This window comes from Camelus dromedarius, chromosome 25 (assembly GCF_036321535.1).
Source record: "Camelus dromedarius isolate mCamDro1 chromosome 25, mCamDro1.pat, whole genome shotgun sequence".
In the NCBI taxonomy this organism is placed as follows: Eukaryota; Metazoa; Chordata; class Mammalia; order Artiodactyla; family Camelidae; genus Camelus; species Camelus dromedarius.
Window position 1 is genome coordinate 20,254,446 of NC_087460.1, and position 19,261 is coordinate 20,273,706.

General features: G+C 39.1%; 1 protein-coding gene and 1 long non-coding RNA gene across 7 annotated transcripts in view; one reads left to right on the plus strand and one right to left on the minus strand.

Annotated features, from left to right (window-relative positions):
- The window catches only part of BICD1 (BICD cargo adaptor 1), a 172,442-nt gene that overhangs the window by 141,834 nt on the left and 11,347 nt on the right, over positions 1 to 19,261 (plus strand). For 2 of the 6 annotated variants that reach the window (XM_064479177.1, XM_064479174.1), the window contains one exon: positions 19,098 to 19,183. The exons of 2 other annotated variants lie outside the window; for them this stretch is intronic. In XM_064479177.1, coding sequence (XP_064335247.1) covers positions 19,098 to 19,183 — 86 coding nt within the window. The remainder of the gene's footprint in view (positions 1 to 19,097; positions 19,184 to 19,261) is intronic. 2 more of the 6 variants (XM_031443830.2, XM_031443827.2) reach the window with 1 other exon arrangement.
- On the minus strand, positions 1,926 to 9,448 carry LOC135319326 (uncharacterized). The gene is made up of 2 exons (XR_010377836.1): positions 9,280 to 9,448; positions 1,926 to 4,257 (listed from the first exon to the last, which is right to left on the minus strand). It is a non-coding gene; the product is annotated as an uncharacterized LOC135319326 (long non-coding RNA).

Consider the following 19,261-nt stretch of genomic DNA (forward strand, 5'->3'; position numbering starts at 1 on the left):
TCAACTTCCCAGGCCTGTATAATTAGTAAAATCTTAAAATTTAATCCATAATTAAAATAGTCTACCAGAATATGTAAAAGGAATCAATGTAATTTATAGGCAAAAGATGTTATTTCTCTGGTAAAGACCTAACTGCATCGTCTGTACAGGTAAATTAGGTCCCGGGACCCAACTGCAACATGGGGGTGGGGCTGCTTCCTTGCACCAAACAATTCTCAGACACCAGCTGGGTGTCCTACAATTCAACTCAGTTCTGACGCGGTCTACCCAGAGATGGCATCAGATTCCAGAGGATGAAGACTCAGTCCTACAGGACAACCCCACCCCCTACGTTAGGAGTGGCAAACTCTGCCTTAATGTCTGTGCTTCTGACCCACTGGCTGTAGATTGGAGGTTCCCACGACTCCCTCTTTGGATTCCAGGCACCAGTCGCACATCCAGGTTGTTACCTGACTTCTGAATGATTGGCTATAAATCAGGAGTTCCCGTGACTCCCTCTTCTGGTTCAATTAATTCGCTACTTCCCAGATTACTGGTTTATTATAATAAGCTAGAACTCAGAAGAGATGTGTAGGGCAAGAAATGGGGAAAGGGCACACAGCTTACGTGCTGTCCTCACACGCCACTCTCTCCTAGTCTTCATGTGTTTGCCAACCCAGAAGCTCTATGAACCCTGTCCTTCCAGGTTCTTATGGAGGCTTCATTACATAAGCATGAGATTGATTAAACTGTTGGCCATTGGTTAGTGATTCAGCCTCCAGCCTCTCCCTTCCTGGGAGGTCAGGGGTTGGGACTGAAAGTTCCAACTCTGAAATTACAGGGTTTGTTCTCCTGGAAACCAGCTATTAAAATCATCTCATTAAGATAACAAGAGACACCTTTGTCATCCTCTGCACTTCAGAAATTCCAAGAGTTTGGGGAGCTGTGAGCCAGGAATCCTGAACGGGACCAAACATGCATTTCTTCTATTATTACAATTTTTTTAAATTGAGGTACCAGGACCTTGTGCATGGTAAGCATGCGCTCTACCACTGAGCTATACACTCCCCCCACTCAAATATGCATTGCTTATAAATCACAATATCACAGCAAGATGAACAAGAAATCTTAAACTTGGAAAAACCAGTTTGAACTCTCTTCTGGATGTAAGAGCCTAAGGCAATTTGCTCTTCACGAACACGGTGTTTTCCACGTAGGAGCTTCTGCTCTAGAATGTCTTGCTTCCCCACATCATTTCAGTTTCGTCTGGCCCTCCCTACTCCCCTTTCTTTCCCTCCTCCCTCTCTCTTTCTCTGAAACCATTACTGAACTAACGTGAAAGCATGGTATTGTTTTGAAATCTGAAAGTTTTCTATGCTGTTTTAGATTTTACCGATTTTTAAAGCAGCTCGTAGAAATGTGTTAACCTTAGCTGTGTAATCACCCCATGAGGTGTATGGTCAACAGTAAACACGAGCGTGTTCATTAGCGAAGATTGCCGTTACACTTCCCTGTGTTCAAACAAGTAGATATTTATTGCTCTGTCTGTTATATGTTCTTAAGCATGTACCCAAACCACATTTCTTTCATTAACTCGTTTTCTCATTCACTCATTTGTCAAAATTTAACAGAATACATTGTGCACCTGCTGTGTGTCAGGCACTTTCCTTGGCTTTTGGTATAATGCAGTGATATTCAAGTAAAACACCACCTCTGTTCCTCAAGAAACCCATAGTCAGTAGGGGAAGTAGACAGGCAAGCAAGTAATGATATTAATAAATGTTCCTGGTAAAAGGGAGAGTTGGAGAGGTGAGGAAGTCCTCCCAGAAGAGATGCAAGCACTGGTTGTGAATGGTGACCGGACCTCCATAGGCAGATGGCGGGGATGCAGGTGTGGGTAATGAGAAGAGCCTTGTCGATGTCGACTGGAAAACGTGCCCAGCATGTGAGTTGTGAGTTAAGTTTTATTTGGGGTGAAATGAGGACTATAGCCCGGGAAACGGCGTCTCAGATAGCTCTGAGGGACTGCTCTGAAGAGGTGGGGCGAAGGTGAGTGTTGTACAGTGAAGTGAAGGGAGGGATGTACAGTCAAGCACACATTTTGGCAGAGCCTTGCTGCTTGTCGTGAGGAAATGCCACTGTTACTGATTTTAGTGCTCTTCTAGATATGAGAAAATGCAAGAATTTGGTCTCAGAAATATTCTCCTGAAAATATCTAACTATCTGAAGCTCTGTTCTGCCAGTTTTCCCCAGAGCACAGAGCACCTCATTTCTGATCTCCACCCTGAACTCCTTTCAGGGTGTGTTGAAAGTCAATGACTGCAGTGACTAGAGGCTTAATCCTTGTAGAGGCAGATGGCAAGTCCAAGGTTTAGCTGGCAGGGCTCCCTCATGGTTATAAATCCCGCCATGGGCTGGGAGGCGTTACCCGACCGTTTCGTCCCGTGGTGCTAGGCATACTCATTCCTAGGTCAGCGAGGATCCCGTCAGTAGGTCACTCAGTGTGCCGTTCCTGGCCAAGGCCCTGTTTACAGTAGCTGAGCATCTCTGGACCACCTGTCTTACTAGTCTTTTATGGTCCAGGAAAATATTCCCCCTTGTTGTTTCTTCCCATATCTAGAGTCGCACTGTCACAATCATAGGTCTCATATAGAGGTACATACCTGGTCAGCTGCTTCAAGTCTCCTGGTCATCATGTTATCAGAGGCTCAGTCACACATTTGGTAATGTAAAAAACAACAGAGTTTTGTAAAACAGGCAAAATACAAATAATATAGCTAATAGTATTAGTAAGGTCATAAGTAAGAATTTAAGCCAAGAACTTCCTTCAGGTGCAGCCCAGGATATCTCCAGGTTGTCTGACTTGGTCTGTTCTGTGCCAATCCTTCTCTCTCAGGGAAATGCAAAGTGTTGCTCATAAGGCAACCAGTCCAGTTTCCTAGTGTTACCAGCCCGCTTATCCATAGTATGATGTCATTATCCCCAACATAAAGGAGACTTTAAACTTAAATGACCATAGCCTGGTGTGAGCCACATAAATCCGTCCCGTAACTGTGGGAGGTTTCCTTCTCATAAATGGGAGGTTGCAATTTTTGACTGAAATTTTTATTGAGCTTGGGTAACCTTAGAAGGAGATTCATATTTATGGCCAGGGTCAGAGCAGATATTAATTGATCAGATGAGCAGATCCTACCTATTAATATAAATAGTGGCCTGAATAGAAATGTAAATTTTTTCTTCTAGAATAAATTTCGTGAGGGCCAACCAGTTAAAGCCTTGGAGTGGAGAAACCCACCTACGTAACCCAGAAGTGCTGGATATAAGTAATTGACCGTAAACCTAACAATTGGATTAACTTTAACTCTGCATAAGATTGTGAAATACATTTGGTTCGTAAGCAAAGTTGTGAGCAATTATTAAAGTAATTGGTATACAGTCCTGGTCCGGTGTCTTAGGTCAGCTGTCTACTTCAGATGTTTTCTTCTGATCCTGGTCTGGTAGCTTCCACTCTGTTGGAGCATTGTTTTAAGGTGGTTTTGAGATCAGCAGTCCTCTCTGTAAGCCAGTCCTGTGCAGGGGCCCTTTGCAAGTGGAAATAACAATCCAAATATCCATTTGCTTCAGATTTGCTATGCGTGAGCTAGTTAGGAGTACCTTATAAGGACCCTAGATCATTCTAGGCTGGACACAGTCCTTCAAAAGATGCCTTTTCCTGGTTGTAGGTCATGGGGCATCTGATCTCCATCCAAAGATAGATTACTAAGATAAGCTTCAGAAACAATCTTAGAGTGTCCTTTTAATAATTCAGTTAAGCTTACAGTATTAAAACAGCAAGGAACTATCTGGGAAGTGAATCTTAGTAAATACAGATCCCAGTTAACAAAACTAGAATTTAATATTCACTGAAACATATTTTCTCTCCTCTCATTTCTACCAAATAGAGCCAAATTAAGACTAATTTGTTTGCAAAATAAGTCTGATTTCAAAAAACCTGGTCTGATGTTTTATGTAAGTGTAACTGATCATCTAGGCTTTTTTTTTTTTTTAATTGGCTTTGCTGGAACTTTTTATAAGAAATCTCAGATTGAACTTTTAAAAAAGGCTTCTCAGGGCCAGGAAAACTACACCAAGGGCTTGTCGCAGATTTCTCCGTACAGATCCATGTGAATTCCTCCTTTTTCCAGGTCTCCAAAATACCTTGAGATTCCTGTGCCTGTTAGGAGGTGATCTTCCCAATCTGTCTGACAAAGCTGCTGGGAACCTGAGAGTTTCCAGGCTCTGGAAGAATGAGATAGAGAGAACAGAGAGATGTTTTCAATTCTGCTTACAAAGGTATAATTTACCAAATTCCTGTAAGTCATAATTAGCTTGAGGGGAAGGGTTTCATAATAGCTGGAAAACACAGATTAAAAGCCAGTTCAGACAGAAACCATAAAAATTATAACCATTTTCACCAGTTCTCTCAGTCCTATGTAACTAACCCTTTCTGTTAACAGTTTTATGAAGCCATGAGGTTTCCTGTTAGAATTATTTAATTTCTTACCTAGTTCAGCATTATGGTCTGAAAGTTACCAGAAATCTGTACTAGTCAAAAAGTCCTTGCTATGAATTTTCTTGAAGAGGAAGCATTTTTGCAAGGACAGCAGAATAAAACCATAATTGTCTATGAATGATTACAATACAAAGAAACTTAGTAACTGCTGCAACATGTAACATTTTGAGGTAATGACTAGAATTATAACTGATAACATTTTACCAGGACATACAGATTTTTACAAATTCTGTAAGATTTCTAGACTATCTGTATTAATACAGAGAATTGTAATGCATACAATATAACCTAAGAAGATTTATTACTCAAGTATACTTCCCATGTAATTTAACATACCAGATGAACCTAATTAGTTTAATATTTCTTTTGGGGATGTTTCAGGGCCCTTTAAAGCATACCAAAGTTAGCTAAAGGTCAAACAAACTTCATTAGAATTTGATTTGGGAAGTTTTGACAAAAAATATCAAAAAGGTTTTAAAACACTTGGTCAGATAGGATCATAGGTCGCTGTGAAACAATACTTATCACTTAACCAAAGTGATAATAAAAGATTTCAAAGGCAAATATGGAAAGTTCTAACAGATTTCCAATTAAAAGTAAGAGAAACTTTATAAGGAAAAACAGATCAGCATTTTAAGGAAAGTTTGTCCTCTTAACAGAGAGAAAAGCCGAATTCAGGTTTTGCACCAGCTTACTTTAAATTTTTATTTACTCAATTAACAAATTAATTGCCACATCACCCAAATCTGGGTGACAGTTGTGTTTCCTCAGAGGCACCCTATCCACAGTGGGCAATCAACATGTTAAATTTATTCTAAACTTAGCTAATCCTGATCATGCACAAAACTCTTTTCTCAAGGTTCCTTTTCCATAAACCTTCCATCACTTTCTGAATCCCTATTTGTTATCCCTTACGTATGTCTATCCAGAAACAACTGGCTCTAGGACAAACCCACTTTCTTTTTCCTTAATAAACTGCAAGTCCATTCTTCATACCTTCTTTACAGAAAACACACATCCTACTTTGTACCTCTACTGGAATGTTTCCTTTATTTTTTAAGTAGCTTTAATTACATACTTAAAGTAGAATCCTCAACTCTTAAAAACCTTAATTTCTAGTGAAAACTAAAAAGTAAGCAATTATGAATTGTCTTTTAAATTAGCATTCTGTAGATTAGCAAACATAAATACCAGTAATAATTTCTTTAAAAAGAAAGTGCCTTCTTATAGAAAATATATCAGTTTGGCACCAAACATATTTATTAATAGTCCTAAGTACCTTTAGTTTCTCTGTAAAAGGAAGCCAGTGTTCAGTAGTTAATGTTTCAGTATCTTATTTTGTTTGAGAATGACCTGACTGTTCAATAAATTTCCATCATCTTAATTTAGCACAATTCTAAAATTTTAAGTTAGCAAATATCTGGAGAGATTATTTTCAAGTAGACATTTCCTAAAATGATTATTCCTAAAGAGTTCACCCAAAGCTCTTACCTCATTTACATTTAATTTACTTATGTTCATCACACCAAGTTGTTTTTCTTGCTGGCAAATGTGGAATAGATATAGTAAGATTTTATCTGACTTCTGTTAAATAAAGGTATTTACTAAATATTGATGACTGTAAAGACATGTCTATGTTAATGAAATTGACAAACTTAAAATTTAATACCAGGTACTAATTTAATACTGAGTATTTCCTAGTACATGTGAACCTGAAACTCATTCCGGCCAGTTTCCTTTTATATGTCTGAGAATTTATATAAGTGCTTAATTTCCTTAAATCAATTAAGTAGAGCTCATTTATAAATTAAATTTTATAATACTATCCAAAGGTAAAGATTATATATATATCACACAGACATATAGACAGACACAACCAGAGATCTCATAGCTTCATTTTCTAAACTTAGTCATGAATCAGATATTACAATGTAAAACTCACTAATTTATAAATAACAGTTGGAATCAGTTAATTTTAAAGGGCTTCTTTCCCTTTTTTCACTCAGTTTTAGGAATTAGAGATGCTGTAGATAAGGTAAGTGTTCCTCAGGGCCCTGATCTTAAGGTGCAAAGAGAGAAAAGCAAGTTCTTCTAGAAGGTCTTGTTTCTTCAGGGTCAGAATTCTGAAATTTTTTTTTCCAAGCTAACTTTCTCTAACAACTAGGTACACAGTAAAAGAGCCCATTTTGGCCATTGTCAGGGCAAAATTTTCCTTTAATTCCCAATTAAGTAAGTACTTGTTAAGCACTTTTGTACATACATAAACATTTGTACGTACATAAACCTGGCTGGGTTGTTAGTGGGAGGCTGGCTTTCTGACGCCCCTTGTTTCTCCGTTTGAGAGGCTCTAGTTCTCATTTTAAAGTTGAATTTGTCGGGGATAAAATTTACTAATGACATTGTGTCATGGGCCAGTGTGTTACTTGTGAGCATAGCTCCCCTAGGCATCACCCTTGAGTCGTTTCAGCCTTCTTTTCTGGCGTGGTTCTCCCTCCTGTGGTCCAAGACCACTCTGGGTGCTTGTGATCACTCAATGGCCAGTTCTTACACATGACCCCCAGGTGAGCAAGTCTTCTAATTAATGAGTGGGTTTCCCTATGGGACCACTGCACAGTGTGAGGACTCTGCTTCCATCACTCCTGTAAATTTCTCAGTTGCAATGTCAGTATAAGAATTTAGTTCCTGGGGATCGGGGTGGGTATAGCACAGTGGTAGAGTGCACACCTAGCATGCATTATGTCCTGGGTTCAATCCCCAGAACCTCCATTGAATAAATTAATAAGCAAACCTAATTATCTCCTGCCTAAAAAAATGAATTAAAAAAAAAGAATTCAGTTCCTATTGTTAGGTATTCTAGGAAACTATATTTCTTAAATATTCTTAAAATAATAAAACAACTTAATTTAAAAAAAATTGGTGTAATCAGGCTTGTAAAAAGTCTGTCTTATTTGTTTTAAACAGAGAGTGCCTAGAAATGTTTATAATGCATCCTGCCAGGTTAAATAGCAGGCTTTAATGACCTTGTATATAGACTGAAAACACATCAGACTCTTTCAAGGTTGGTTCCATGAGTTTTCCTTTTTTCCAGGATAAAAGAGAAAATAAAGACAAAACTAAGTAAACCATTCCTTGGTACAAACTGGAGACACTCAATAAATAATCCAATGATTAATGAAACATTTGATGACCATAGTTCTATCAGCATTTTTATTTTGTTTTACTTTTGTTTTGTATTCTGCTCCCTCCTCTGTCAGGTATCCTATCCAGAACTTGCATTTCCTTAAAAAGATTTCATATTCAAGACCTGAGTATTGTAAACAAAATACGCTATGATAAAATGATGAAATTATTTAATTATGAAACATGAAAACCAACGGTGCAGCAGGAATGTGCATATTAGGGCAGATCAAATTTTCAATCCATGTTGACTGTTTTAGCGTAAGTATTTAGCTTTGAAGTCTTCTAAATTTTATTAAACCCATGGAAATTGAAAAGATTTTAATTAAAATCCTCAAGGAAAAAACGACAATCTTCCCCTAATATATCCATTACCCCTCCAGACTCAGCCGCCTTCTGGAAGCCTCCATCTCCAGCAGCACATGGGTGGGCTCCAGTGGACTCAAGCATGATGTGATCACTTTTGCCCTGAATATGTGACACTTAGAAATATCAAATAAGCATATTCTCTTTCACTCAATGCCCTCATCGTATCCCGGGGAAATGGCCACCAGCATCTTCCATGCTACGCTCCTCACACTAATCAAATTTGCTGGCACTAATCTGTTAAATTCTACCCTCTGTCCTCACTGTAAGTGCATAACAACCCCTATTACAAAAAAACCAGTTTGATTATAAGCATTGCCTGGGATGTTATATTCATACTGCAGTTTTCAAAGGGACTTTTTCTGTCTACAAACAATACTAAGAAAACATAGTAAGAAAAAGCCACAATAGATACCCAGGGAAGCCAGTCTCTAGGTTAACAACTGTAGGTTCTCCCTTACATTTCTAAGGATACGTGGACAGCTACAGTGAAGTACGTTAGGTGCTTCTCCCAACTCTGAGACTCTCTGATTCAGTGAACACAAATTATTCTCCCCATGATTGGGACTGAAGCTCACTGTGTACAATCCGCATTTCTAAACAGACTTGTAAGTAAATATATTAAAATGTCTCTGCACCGTATCATATAGTTTCCATCAAGAAAAAGGAAAATTCCTGTTATCTAATAAGCAGAACAAACTTTTTTTGGACAGTTCTGAGTGTCTATGTGTTATGAACTACACAATTCAGAGTTCATGCTGAATTCTTGCAGTGTGCTAACACTTTGGTTTCCTTCCCCAAACCAATGAGACTCAGTTTCTAAATGTAAATCTGTATACGGGGGCCACTGATTTAATAGAGGAATGCTTCTCTGGTACCCGTCAACATGGCAGCCAGCCAGACTCTCCTGGGGCATGTCAGCAGGCTGGGGAGCGGACCTTTGCACATGCTAAACCTGGCTTCAGCGGCTCTCCGGAGCTCTGAGCGAGCTGGGCAGGGTCTGCAGGAGCAGCCTGACTGCTGGCATGAGCGTGGTGTGAATCATGGCTAGTTGTGATGTGCATGGAAAGCCTACACTTGCTACTTCCTTTTACTTAGTTTTAAATTATGTAGTGAAAACATGGTTCCATAGCTCTTACATTTGGACTAGTTAAAGGGACCTAGTCGTTAAAACTTGTGCAGCTAGTGAACCGGAGTGGACTCACAGCGCGCTGTACTCATGACACGGCAAGGAGGCATCCTGCCGCCCTCTTGCTTCCCTCTTGCACAGCTGCACTCCCTTCCTCCACACATCCCTCTCCTTAGTCATCTGTTGACGCTGGCTTGGTTTTCTTGGCTCCTTCCCAGTGTTTTACGCCTAAAAAGGTATGAGAGGAAAAAAGAAAAGCACAGCTCAAAATGGTTGACTTTCATCCTTTCTGTTGTTTCCTAAAAAAGTAAACGTAAAGCCATAAAGATGTTATCTAACCACTGATTTCACCATCACCTCTCAGCCAAAAGGAACGTCATCGATGTGCTCTCCATATCGCGAATTTAAAGTTTCTGTGAACTGAGCATGTAAAAGCCACGTTTGTTTTGGCTATGCTAATTATTGGACTCTGGAGATTTTCTTATTCTTTCCTTTTTTTTTTTTTTTTTTTGGTGTCTACATGATCTGTGTCACTTCCATGTGTCCAGCTCACAGATCAGATCTCCTTCAGAGGCTCTGTTTCTTGGGCTGAGGCTCTGTTTCTTGGGCTGAGGCTCTGTTTCTTGGGCCGGGTCTCTCTCGTAAACCACAGTTGTCAGTGAATGTTCTTGAGACTAGTTTAGATTGTTAGTCTTCAAATAATTATTTCTAAGGAACTTCTGTAACTTCAGATATTTGCATTTATATGATTTCAAGGTTTATTTGCAGGATAATGATTTACAGCAGGACAGTCATTTTAATTAAACTCGCCTTTGCTGGGTATAAAAATGATACTTTTTTCAGTTGAAGGAAATGTACTGTCCTTGTGTTGAGGACTTTTTTGCTGCTCTGATGCTGTTCATCTCATCCAATTTTGCTCTAAACTTGGCCTCACTTTCCGATTCTTCATTGCACTTAGACCGACTTCAGTGCACTTACTAACAATTGATAATCAGTCTATGATCAGTTTGGGTCATAGGAACTGACATTAGCAATTTAGAATAGGAAGTACCAATGTGGGTGCCTCTTGGTTCGCCTTAAATACCTATTTCTGGCTTTCCAGGCAGTTTTACCTCCACCTCTATTCATAGGAACCTGTTTTTAAAAAAAACTCAACTATAGTGTAGTCATTTACGCTGGGAAAGTATTTATGGAATAAGCCATTATGACAGCAGACTCAGTTAAACATAAATTTTTTTCTCTTTTTATGCACTACTTGACATCAAAAGCAAAAAGAGGTAAGTTGACTATAAACCTGAGTGAACCTTATTTTCTTTAATAGATTTATTTCTGAAGAGCTTTGCTTCTATTACATTTCTACAAATCAAATATTTTTACATTAGGAAGCTTGTTATTGTAAATCCTTATTCTTTCCTTTGAAAATTGAATAAGCACCTTCTGTAAACTTGGATTTTAAAAATATTTAACATTTAAACATATTGCTTTTCCTTTAACCAAGTTATACCTATGGTTTAATTTGCTTGTAAAGACAGTGCATTTTGGGGTTTCTGAGGGCCCCCCAAAATATGGATTACATGTTATAACTGAAATTGGTGAAAGGCTATAATTTTCAGATCCATCGCTTTACAGAAGAGGATGCCCTGAATCTCTCATAATGTTTTCTAGTATTGATTTTTTTGAAATGACTATATATACATATATCTATATATAGATATATGTATATATGTGTATATATATTTAATAAGAAAAGCAAACACATTTCACTGAGTGCTGTCTCATATTTTCCTTGTTTGGGATATATTTTCACTTGATCTTTTTAGTGGGTTCTTGCTTGTAGTTTAACTTATTTCTCCTTTGTTTCTTTTTGATGATGGACTAATTCTGACATTTCAAAGGTATAGCTGGTGTTCATCTGACACACGCTGTTATTGACATTGCTTAAGGAGAACAGACCATCACAGCACCCTGAGTTAACTCTGTACCAGCTGACAGTGTTCTTGGGAAGGTCATTTCTGAACAAAAGGTTATTTTCTAAAAGGTACTTAATTGGTGTAAGAATCTGGCAGCAAAATGTACTTTTGCCTCTTGGTGCCACTGTATTTAATCACCCTCTCCCCCTGTGTCTTCCGTCTCTTATCTACGTAGGCTGTTGATTACACACATGCTCGTGTTGTAACTGTAAGTTGTTCAGAAGCAGAAAGTTGACGATACTGCAGAGCATTTTTATATTTCTCTTTTGCAAGGTTTGAAATAAATATAGTTTGTGAATATTGCTTTGTTTTCTCAGCTAGTCATGATAATTTGTCAGGACAGCGAATGGAAAGCCGGGTGAAAGTCTCTGTCTAATCCATAATCACTGAAAAGTCTGAAAATGCTCCCTCTCCTTCTTAGCAAGTCATGCTCTGATTCTACATTGTTGAAGACAGTTTTCATGCTTGTCACCAAAGTGTGATAAACTATGCACAGCTGTCATTCATCTGAAGGCGGAGCCAGATGTTTTTAAAGATTTGTCACCAGGCCATATTTTTACATTGTCTATCCTGAAATTTTTTTATGTCTTTCAACAATTCTGTCTCCGCTGTTTCCTGGAAATTTTTAATGAATAATGATTGTCTCTGACTATAAAGGGTATAAACAAATAATGGGATTTTCTATGTTGAACACTGATCTAAAGTTAAGGCTGAGATGTCTGGTGATGTAAATTAGCAGGTTACACCCCTGAGCAGCTGGACATTATGTTATGTCTTACCTGTGGGTACTTTAAGAGAAACTTTGTGTTAACAGAATATGTGGTATATTTGGCAAAAAGAGACGAGATAGTCAACTCTATGTGTTTGATTATAAAATGCTTAAAGTTATTCACTGCTATCCATTTTTATTAGTGCCAGTGTACCACTGAATTCATCATTAGATTTTTGAAAACATTTCAACTTTTCCTAACTACTGTTTATATTCATATAAATATTTTGATCTTATGCCCTTCTGATTATTTTTCTTGATATAACGTTCTTATCTTAAATTTTTCTTAGATGTTCCTAAATTCTCTACTGTATATGTCTGTTTTTTTCAGTTTGTATGTATAGGTGTCCATAGGACCACTAAAGGGTTCACGTTGTATGAACTCAAGGAGAATGTATTTTGACCCTTCTTTCCATTAACTTTTCTGTTAATTCACTAACACACTGTTAATCATTTGTAGATTTAGTGAGGAATAACTTAGTATTGGCTTGAAAAATCTTTATCAGAGAGTATTTTCTCTTTCTCATTCGTTTTGTTAGAAGGATGTTGCTATGATGACAGAAATGTCTAAATTGTACTCGCCTTTCCTCAGGAGTATTCATCACACAACGGCACTAATAATGTAACCACTAAGGGGGAGGTAGAGCTCAGTGGCAGAGCACATGCTTAGCATACATGAGGTCGTGGGTTCAATCCCCAGTACCTCCATTAAAAATAAATAAATAAACCTAATCCACCCCCTCCCCCAAAAAAGAAAAGCAAAACAAAAATTTTTTTTAAATAATGTAACCAATAAAAAAAAATCTAATGATCCTTTAGGGAAGGCGAAGTCGGTATATTAGCAGGTATTTTGCAACTCATGCAAATTCCCCAGACAAACTACTGTGGGGAAACAGAATAATAAGTGTTAGGAAGGCAGGGAACTCTGCTCTCACCGCACAGCGTGACTGAGGAATTTACAAACACTGCAAGGGCAGCGGAGGTCAAAGGCTGTACACAGGAAATGCTGAAGGAGATGGGATAAATGCTAAATGATAAATGGAGGAAGCAGACACTTCTCCTGGCGTGATCAGGAATAAAGACTGAAACTTGTTCGTTCTGAACAGTCCAAGAGGACACAAGAGCATTTTAGATGAAAGTAATCATAGGGGCAAAGACTTGTTGAGATGATTTCATCATATGACCTACTTCTGCCTTTTCAACTTCATTGTTGTTAATGGCCATGGTTTTGTTTCTAGAAGATGCAAACCTCAAGGTCATCTCGACTCCTCCCTTTGGCCAGTTGTGTCTGATTGATGACCGGCTCCTGTCCATGGACCCTGGGCTCTGCGCTTTCCCAAACACTCTCTCACCTGATCTGTAAGATTGACATTTAATGTCTTCACATCACAGACAAGCTGAGGCTCAGAATGGTGAAGTCAGTTCTTCCATGTCCCTCAGCTACTGGCTGGTGGGGCACAGATCTAAACAGTAAGATCTCTCTGATGGACCTAAATCTCGTGCTGACTGGAAGGAAAGTTGAAGAGCACGGAGGAGTGAGAAAAGTGAATAAAGAGGAAGGCAAAGAGACCATAGAAAATTGTTGCAGAGTATTGTTGGCAACTGGAAGGAAATTGTGATGCACCCGCTACCTGCTCCTGTGGATTGTTGTGCAAAACCCTCACTTAAGACCTGAGAGTGCGCGTAAGCATGCCATCAGTTAATTATGGAAAGCAGTTTTGTGCCATTATCCACAAATATTCAGAGTTCCTCAGGAGACTTTTAAAAAATAATTACGCAATTTTTGTTTCCACGTCAGTGCACAGTGTATAAAAATTGACATTTTTCTACTAACATAATTACTCAATTTTCATATACTATCGTCGATTTGGTTTTCTCCAATACTGGTTTGACCATTTTCACTTCACTCTAAAATGCTTTTTGCTAAGAAGAAAGTCTGATGAAATTCAAGTACAGATTTTCATTTAGAATTTGTGCTTCTGGCCTTCTGTATATATCTTTTTCCTTTGAGTTTCCTTGAATTAAAACTTATTTATTTCAGTCCTCGGACTGCTTAGAGTTTAGAAGAAGCAAGGTCTGGTGATCACATTTTCTGACTTGAGAGAGAAATAAAAAGGAGAGGAAGTTAATGTGGTAGATGACACAATAGGGTCTAAAAGATGCTTCAGGTAGGAAAAGGTGAAACTTATTAGAGACTGACATACAGGTAAAAGTATATAAAATACTGCATTGGAATTTCAGACACCAGAAGTACAGGATAGAGGAAGCATGACTTGACAGCACCATCTTTAAACCAAGTAGGCGTCTATGAAATTGCAGTGTGATGGGGCTGCCAAAAAAATGCCTGTAGGCTTCTGCTCTTTTCATAGAATCAGAATGTCTCAGCTGATGCAAGATTCTGCCACTCCCCTGCAGCTATGACTTCTTACTACACATGATGTCCTTTCTGAGCACCTCACTTTTAGAAGATTGTGCACAAACTGGACTGTGGTCAGAGAGCAGAAAGGACGCCGAGGAAGGCTGAAATCGTGTCCCGTAAGGAAGAGCTTGGGCTACCTGGCCTGATGAAAACTCAGGGGACAGAAATCGTTTTCCTGGTAAAGTGTGGAGCATCTCCTGGAGTGTCTGGTCATGATGGAAGGACACATGGAAAACAAGATCTCATGATATGGTCGGGGTGCACTAGTGCTCAAGTCTGGAAAAACTAGGGGCTGGGGCACAGGCCATTCCGTAGAAGACTGTGTGTGACAAAGGGCTGCAGCTCTGTGTCCCTGAGAGCATCTGGGCACCGAGGAAGCCGCCCTGCAGCCCCACGTGGTCCTCGCCACCTCCCACCACGGCCACCCGGGCCACGTGTGGAGCCAGAAACATAGAGGTGTCCCTGGCCTCCTTCGTCCGAAGACCCTCTCCCAGCTCAGACAGCCACGTGGGCTCATGGACTCCCGAAGGCACTGACTTTCAGAAAAGTGGTTAATTTTCTAAATTGCATTGGAAAGTTTAAAAATAGGAGAAGCTGGAGGGAAAACCATAGGACAAGACTTTCCCTGCCAATGAGATTCATGAGTTTCAGCCATCTCTTTATAAAAACTGGATATTTTCCCCATTCCTGCTTTGTGTTTTAGAGGTAGCTGGTGGCCTTCAAGTGACTGTCAGCGGTCTGATGACGTTCTCGCGTGTTCCTTTGACCACGTGACCCTGATATTTTGTAGCAGTAGCTGGTGTAGATTTGAGAGGCAGCCAGAGAAGCGAGTGTAAAGCAGGCCTTAGTATCAGAAAAGTCTCAGCTGAAATCCTTCCTCCGCCACTTCCTGGCTGTGTGACCTTGGGCAAGTTAGCACGTATGGTGACCATATTAATTGAATCAGCAAATGTTTGTGGACAACCTACGGTGAGGCCAAGCTCTGTGTTTGTTTCTGGTGGGAGAGGTCACGAAAAATGTTAGAGAGAGAAAAAAAAAACAGTTGCAGGATACATGCGATTTTGATATCGTCCCATAGATCAAAAATACTTAATTTCCTCATAATAAGGATACTGCAAATAACCACTCCAGAGTGTTGCTAAGACTCAAAACTGATATAAAGTTCCTAGGAGAACTTATATCATGTTGATTCACCAAATAATTTCCTTCCTTCTTTCTCTTTTTTTGACCTTCCTTTCTACTTGAGGCCTTTGTTTGGGGAGGAATGTCACAAGGAGACTCTTCATGGATATATCAAGACAGACATAAGATGCTTTCAGCAATAACATGGCTTTTTCATCCCTGCCCTTGAGGCACTAACAATCTCTTGATTATGCGATGACATTTCTCAGGCCTATGACCTTATAATATTAATGTACAGTGTTACCTAATTCAGTTCTGAGCATTTCAAGTGAATGCTTTACTTTTATAAAATATTTTATTCCTACTAGTAGAGGCCATAAACAGTTTATAGTTGACAAGAAGTTCTTCTGCTAATTCGTTTTTTCGGGTGTACAGCCTAGATGTCACAACCTCCAGGAAGCATTTCCTGACCACTTCGGTTACTTAATTGTTTCTGCTCTGAGGTTCCCTGCATTTCCCTATTATGGGAAGCAATGCAGTGACGTGTCTGTGAAGTTCAGTTCAGCCCTTGGGTCATATAGTTCTGGATTCAAATTCCAGCGCTACCTCTTAGTGAACTTTGGCAAGTTACTTAACCTTGGTCCCCCTTTCCTCACCCATAAATTGGGATTAATAAAAAAAGGTTAAAGGAGAACGTGCATATTAAGTGCCTGGCACACAGTAAGCAACGACTAAGTGCTAGGTGTGGCCATCATCACCATCACCGCCATCACCGCCATCACCGCCATCTCCACCATCACCGTCGTGACACTTTGTTTGTTGAATCTGCTTGTCTTCCCCAGTGGACCAGGGATCCTGTCTTCTCTGTTTTCCTTTTATCCTCACTGCCTAACACAGTTTCCGACACACAATGGGAGTTTAGTAACTTGATTGCTGAACGGTTGAGATGAAATTTTGGTGCCCCCAGGTGACAGCAGTGGCATCTGAGGTTCTGAAATGCCTCCTCCTTAAGTCACATCATTCTCATCTTTCATGTCCTCAAAAGCGATGAAATGAGGCCTGGTTTCTTCAAGAGCGAGTCTACCAGTGTAGACCCTGCACAGAGCAGGCGAGATCGTGTAAAGCCCCCAGCATCTCAGAGCTGGGCGTTTTCTCAGTCTGCCAGCCCACCCCTTTCATTTTACAAAGTACACGCTAAACACACATTGCGCTGCTCGGCTGCGTTTAGCCAAGTCCGTGATTGGAGGGCTGTCGATCCCAGAAAAGGGGTTTAGAAGACAGCCGAGTCAGAGCAACACACTTACTTTTCAAATTTCTCTTTTTAAAACCTGTCACCACCTTATCTACAGAATTTGTTTTTGTTCCTTAAGAATAACACTTAGCTAAATAGTTGTACATAATAAATGCAAAATAATAGTAATAATTAGCCGAGATGATGTAACTTCTAAAGAGGAAAAAACTGGTACTCACTACAAATGTAAGGAGTCTCCCCCACAGAGTAAACAGTTCATTAAGAGTGCATTGTGGTCCTGCTCAACTGATTTCTAAATTCATCACAAAGCATATTTCAAATGAATGATAATCTGACTGCATTGGCAAAAAAAAAAAAAAAAAAAGAAAGAAAGAAACCATACACACACACACCAAAAAAGCCAAAAACCTTTCTAATATAAGTGAGAGATGGAAAAGAACTTGAACCATGTAACCACTCTAATTACTCTAATTCTAGGGCTTATCATTCATTCCACAGAGGTCAAAACTTTGCTATAGAAGAGCTTTATTTATACCCTTCCTGGCAACATAGGAAAGACAGGCCAGATTCCAGAGTCATTGCCCAAGTGTTCATGCTCATTTGTATTCATTGCATTTACCCAAACACAACATAAGAGGGCAGCACACACCTGGTTAACTTAAAATTGCAGGTCTGGTGACCACATCGAAGTGGTTGTTTACATTAGCCCAGCAATTCCTAAATTATCACTTACACAGGAGAGCTGTTGGAAAAGATACAAAGAGCATAAAGGAATTCACCCTTTAAGACTTTTGAGTTTCTACAAAAGGAAATCACTGAGCTACTCAAGCTGCAAAATGGGAAAACAGACTTAAAGAAAAAAATAAAAAAGAGTTCTCCAAAGCTAAGGAAATGGAAATATTTGTTATATCTGAAAGACTTACTGTGTCTGATCACCTGAATACCAGCTACTCAACGAGAATCAGATCTCACTTCTATTACAATGCAATAATTCATGTTACTCTGCGACAAATACCACCTTATAAAAGGGTCTCTTCAGCGATGACTGTTCTCTTGAATGAACTTAAGACAAGCCTATCTTATATTCTTCTTTGTAACAGAGACAGCTTCAGTATGTTTCTAATGTCTTGCACAACACATCAACAATTTTCACGAATTTCGGTATACTGAAGGTGTATGAGCAGGTTTTGCTCTAATAAGAGAATATGTTGGGTTTAGAGCAAGGGAGACTTAGATACAAGCCTTTGAATGTAAATTTCAGTAAAGACATTAATTCAAGGCTGTAAATCCAGAATTTCTGATAATTTGGCTTAAATATTATCTATCTAACATACAGGGAAAGAGGTTTGCTGAGCAAATGCATAGTCTAGGCAGTAGCAAGGGGAAATGCCGCAATTATTTACGAATAGCTGACTTTTTAAGTCTAATTCCAACTTTTTTGCAAAATCTTTTTGTAGGAATAGAATGTATCCATTTCTAACCAGCTTCACAGGTGATTCTAGTATATCAGCCTGATAACCAGTGAACAGGCTGCTCTTTGATTAGTTTAAAACACCCAGCCCGTGGCCTTTCTTAGAGTAGCTGATTGACATAACTGATCAGCTAAAGCATGGATTTTTACCAGCTAGCATGAGTTATATTATGTGACTTTAAAATGGCAAAAATAAAAGTGGATTTCCTATTCAGGTTAGCTTTTCTCCATCAGTCCAAGTTACTAACAACTTATTTTTTTTATATATATATATGTATACATATATTTTTTATACATATATATACATATATATAAAATAAACATTCTAAGATTTCTGACAGTTCTTCCTTTTGATGAATAAAGTCTATTTTCAGAAAACTGCAGAGATTATTTCCTTCTCTGACATCCTTCTATTAATCATGGAAAAGTCTGTTTTTTGCATGCTTTTCTCAAGGTCCCTATGAGACTGACAATATGCCCATGTGTCTGACAATAAAGTCAATTATCTGAATACGTTCCACTTGGAATAGCGACTCTAAGTGCTGAGCAAGTAGCTACCACCATGTTCAAGTTCAGAACTTGAAGCAATTTCATTACGTTAATAGATCCTTTATTTTTAGATATGTCCAAATACCAAATATGAATGGCCACCTAGGTCCTAATGACTTGAGAGATCTCACTACAAATTTTGGGTCACTAATTTTTAAATGCTGTGTCTAGTTAAGAAAAAAGTCTTGTCTTTCCTAATGGCATCATTCAAAAAACCAAAAAGGCTTAACCCCGTTTCTGTGTGAACGCACATTCCTCACTAAATCTCGCAGGCAACTGCTTAAGTCGCCGTTACTAACACGTGGCTCTGTCATCTCTTTGTATACGTGTCTAATTTATCAGTTTCTTATAGATTGTCAGCAGCCTGCTGCCTCCGTACCGCCACAGTGCTCACAACTAGCCGGGAGGCAAGACTGCCCGACTGTCAGGTAAATTCAGACATCCTTTCTCTTCCCACCCAGCTGCATGTCAGATCCATAGACTCCAAGCTTTCCCTTCTCGCATCA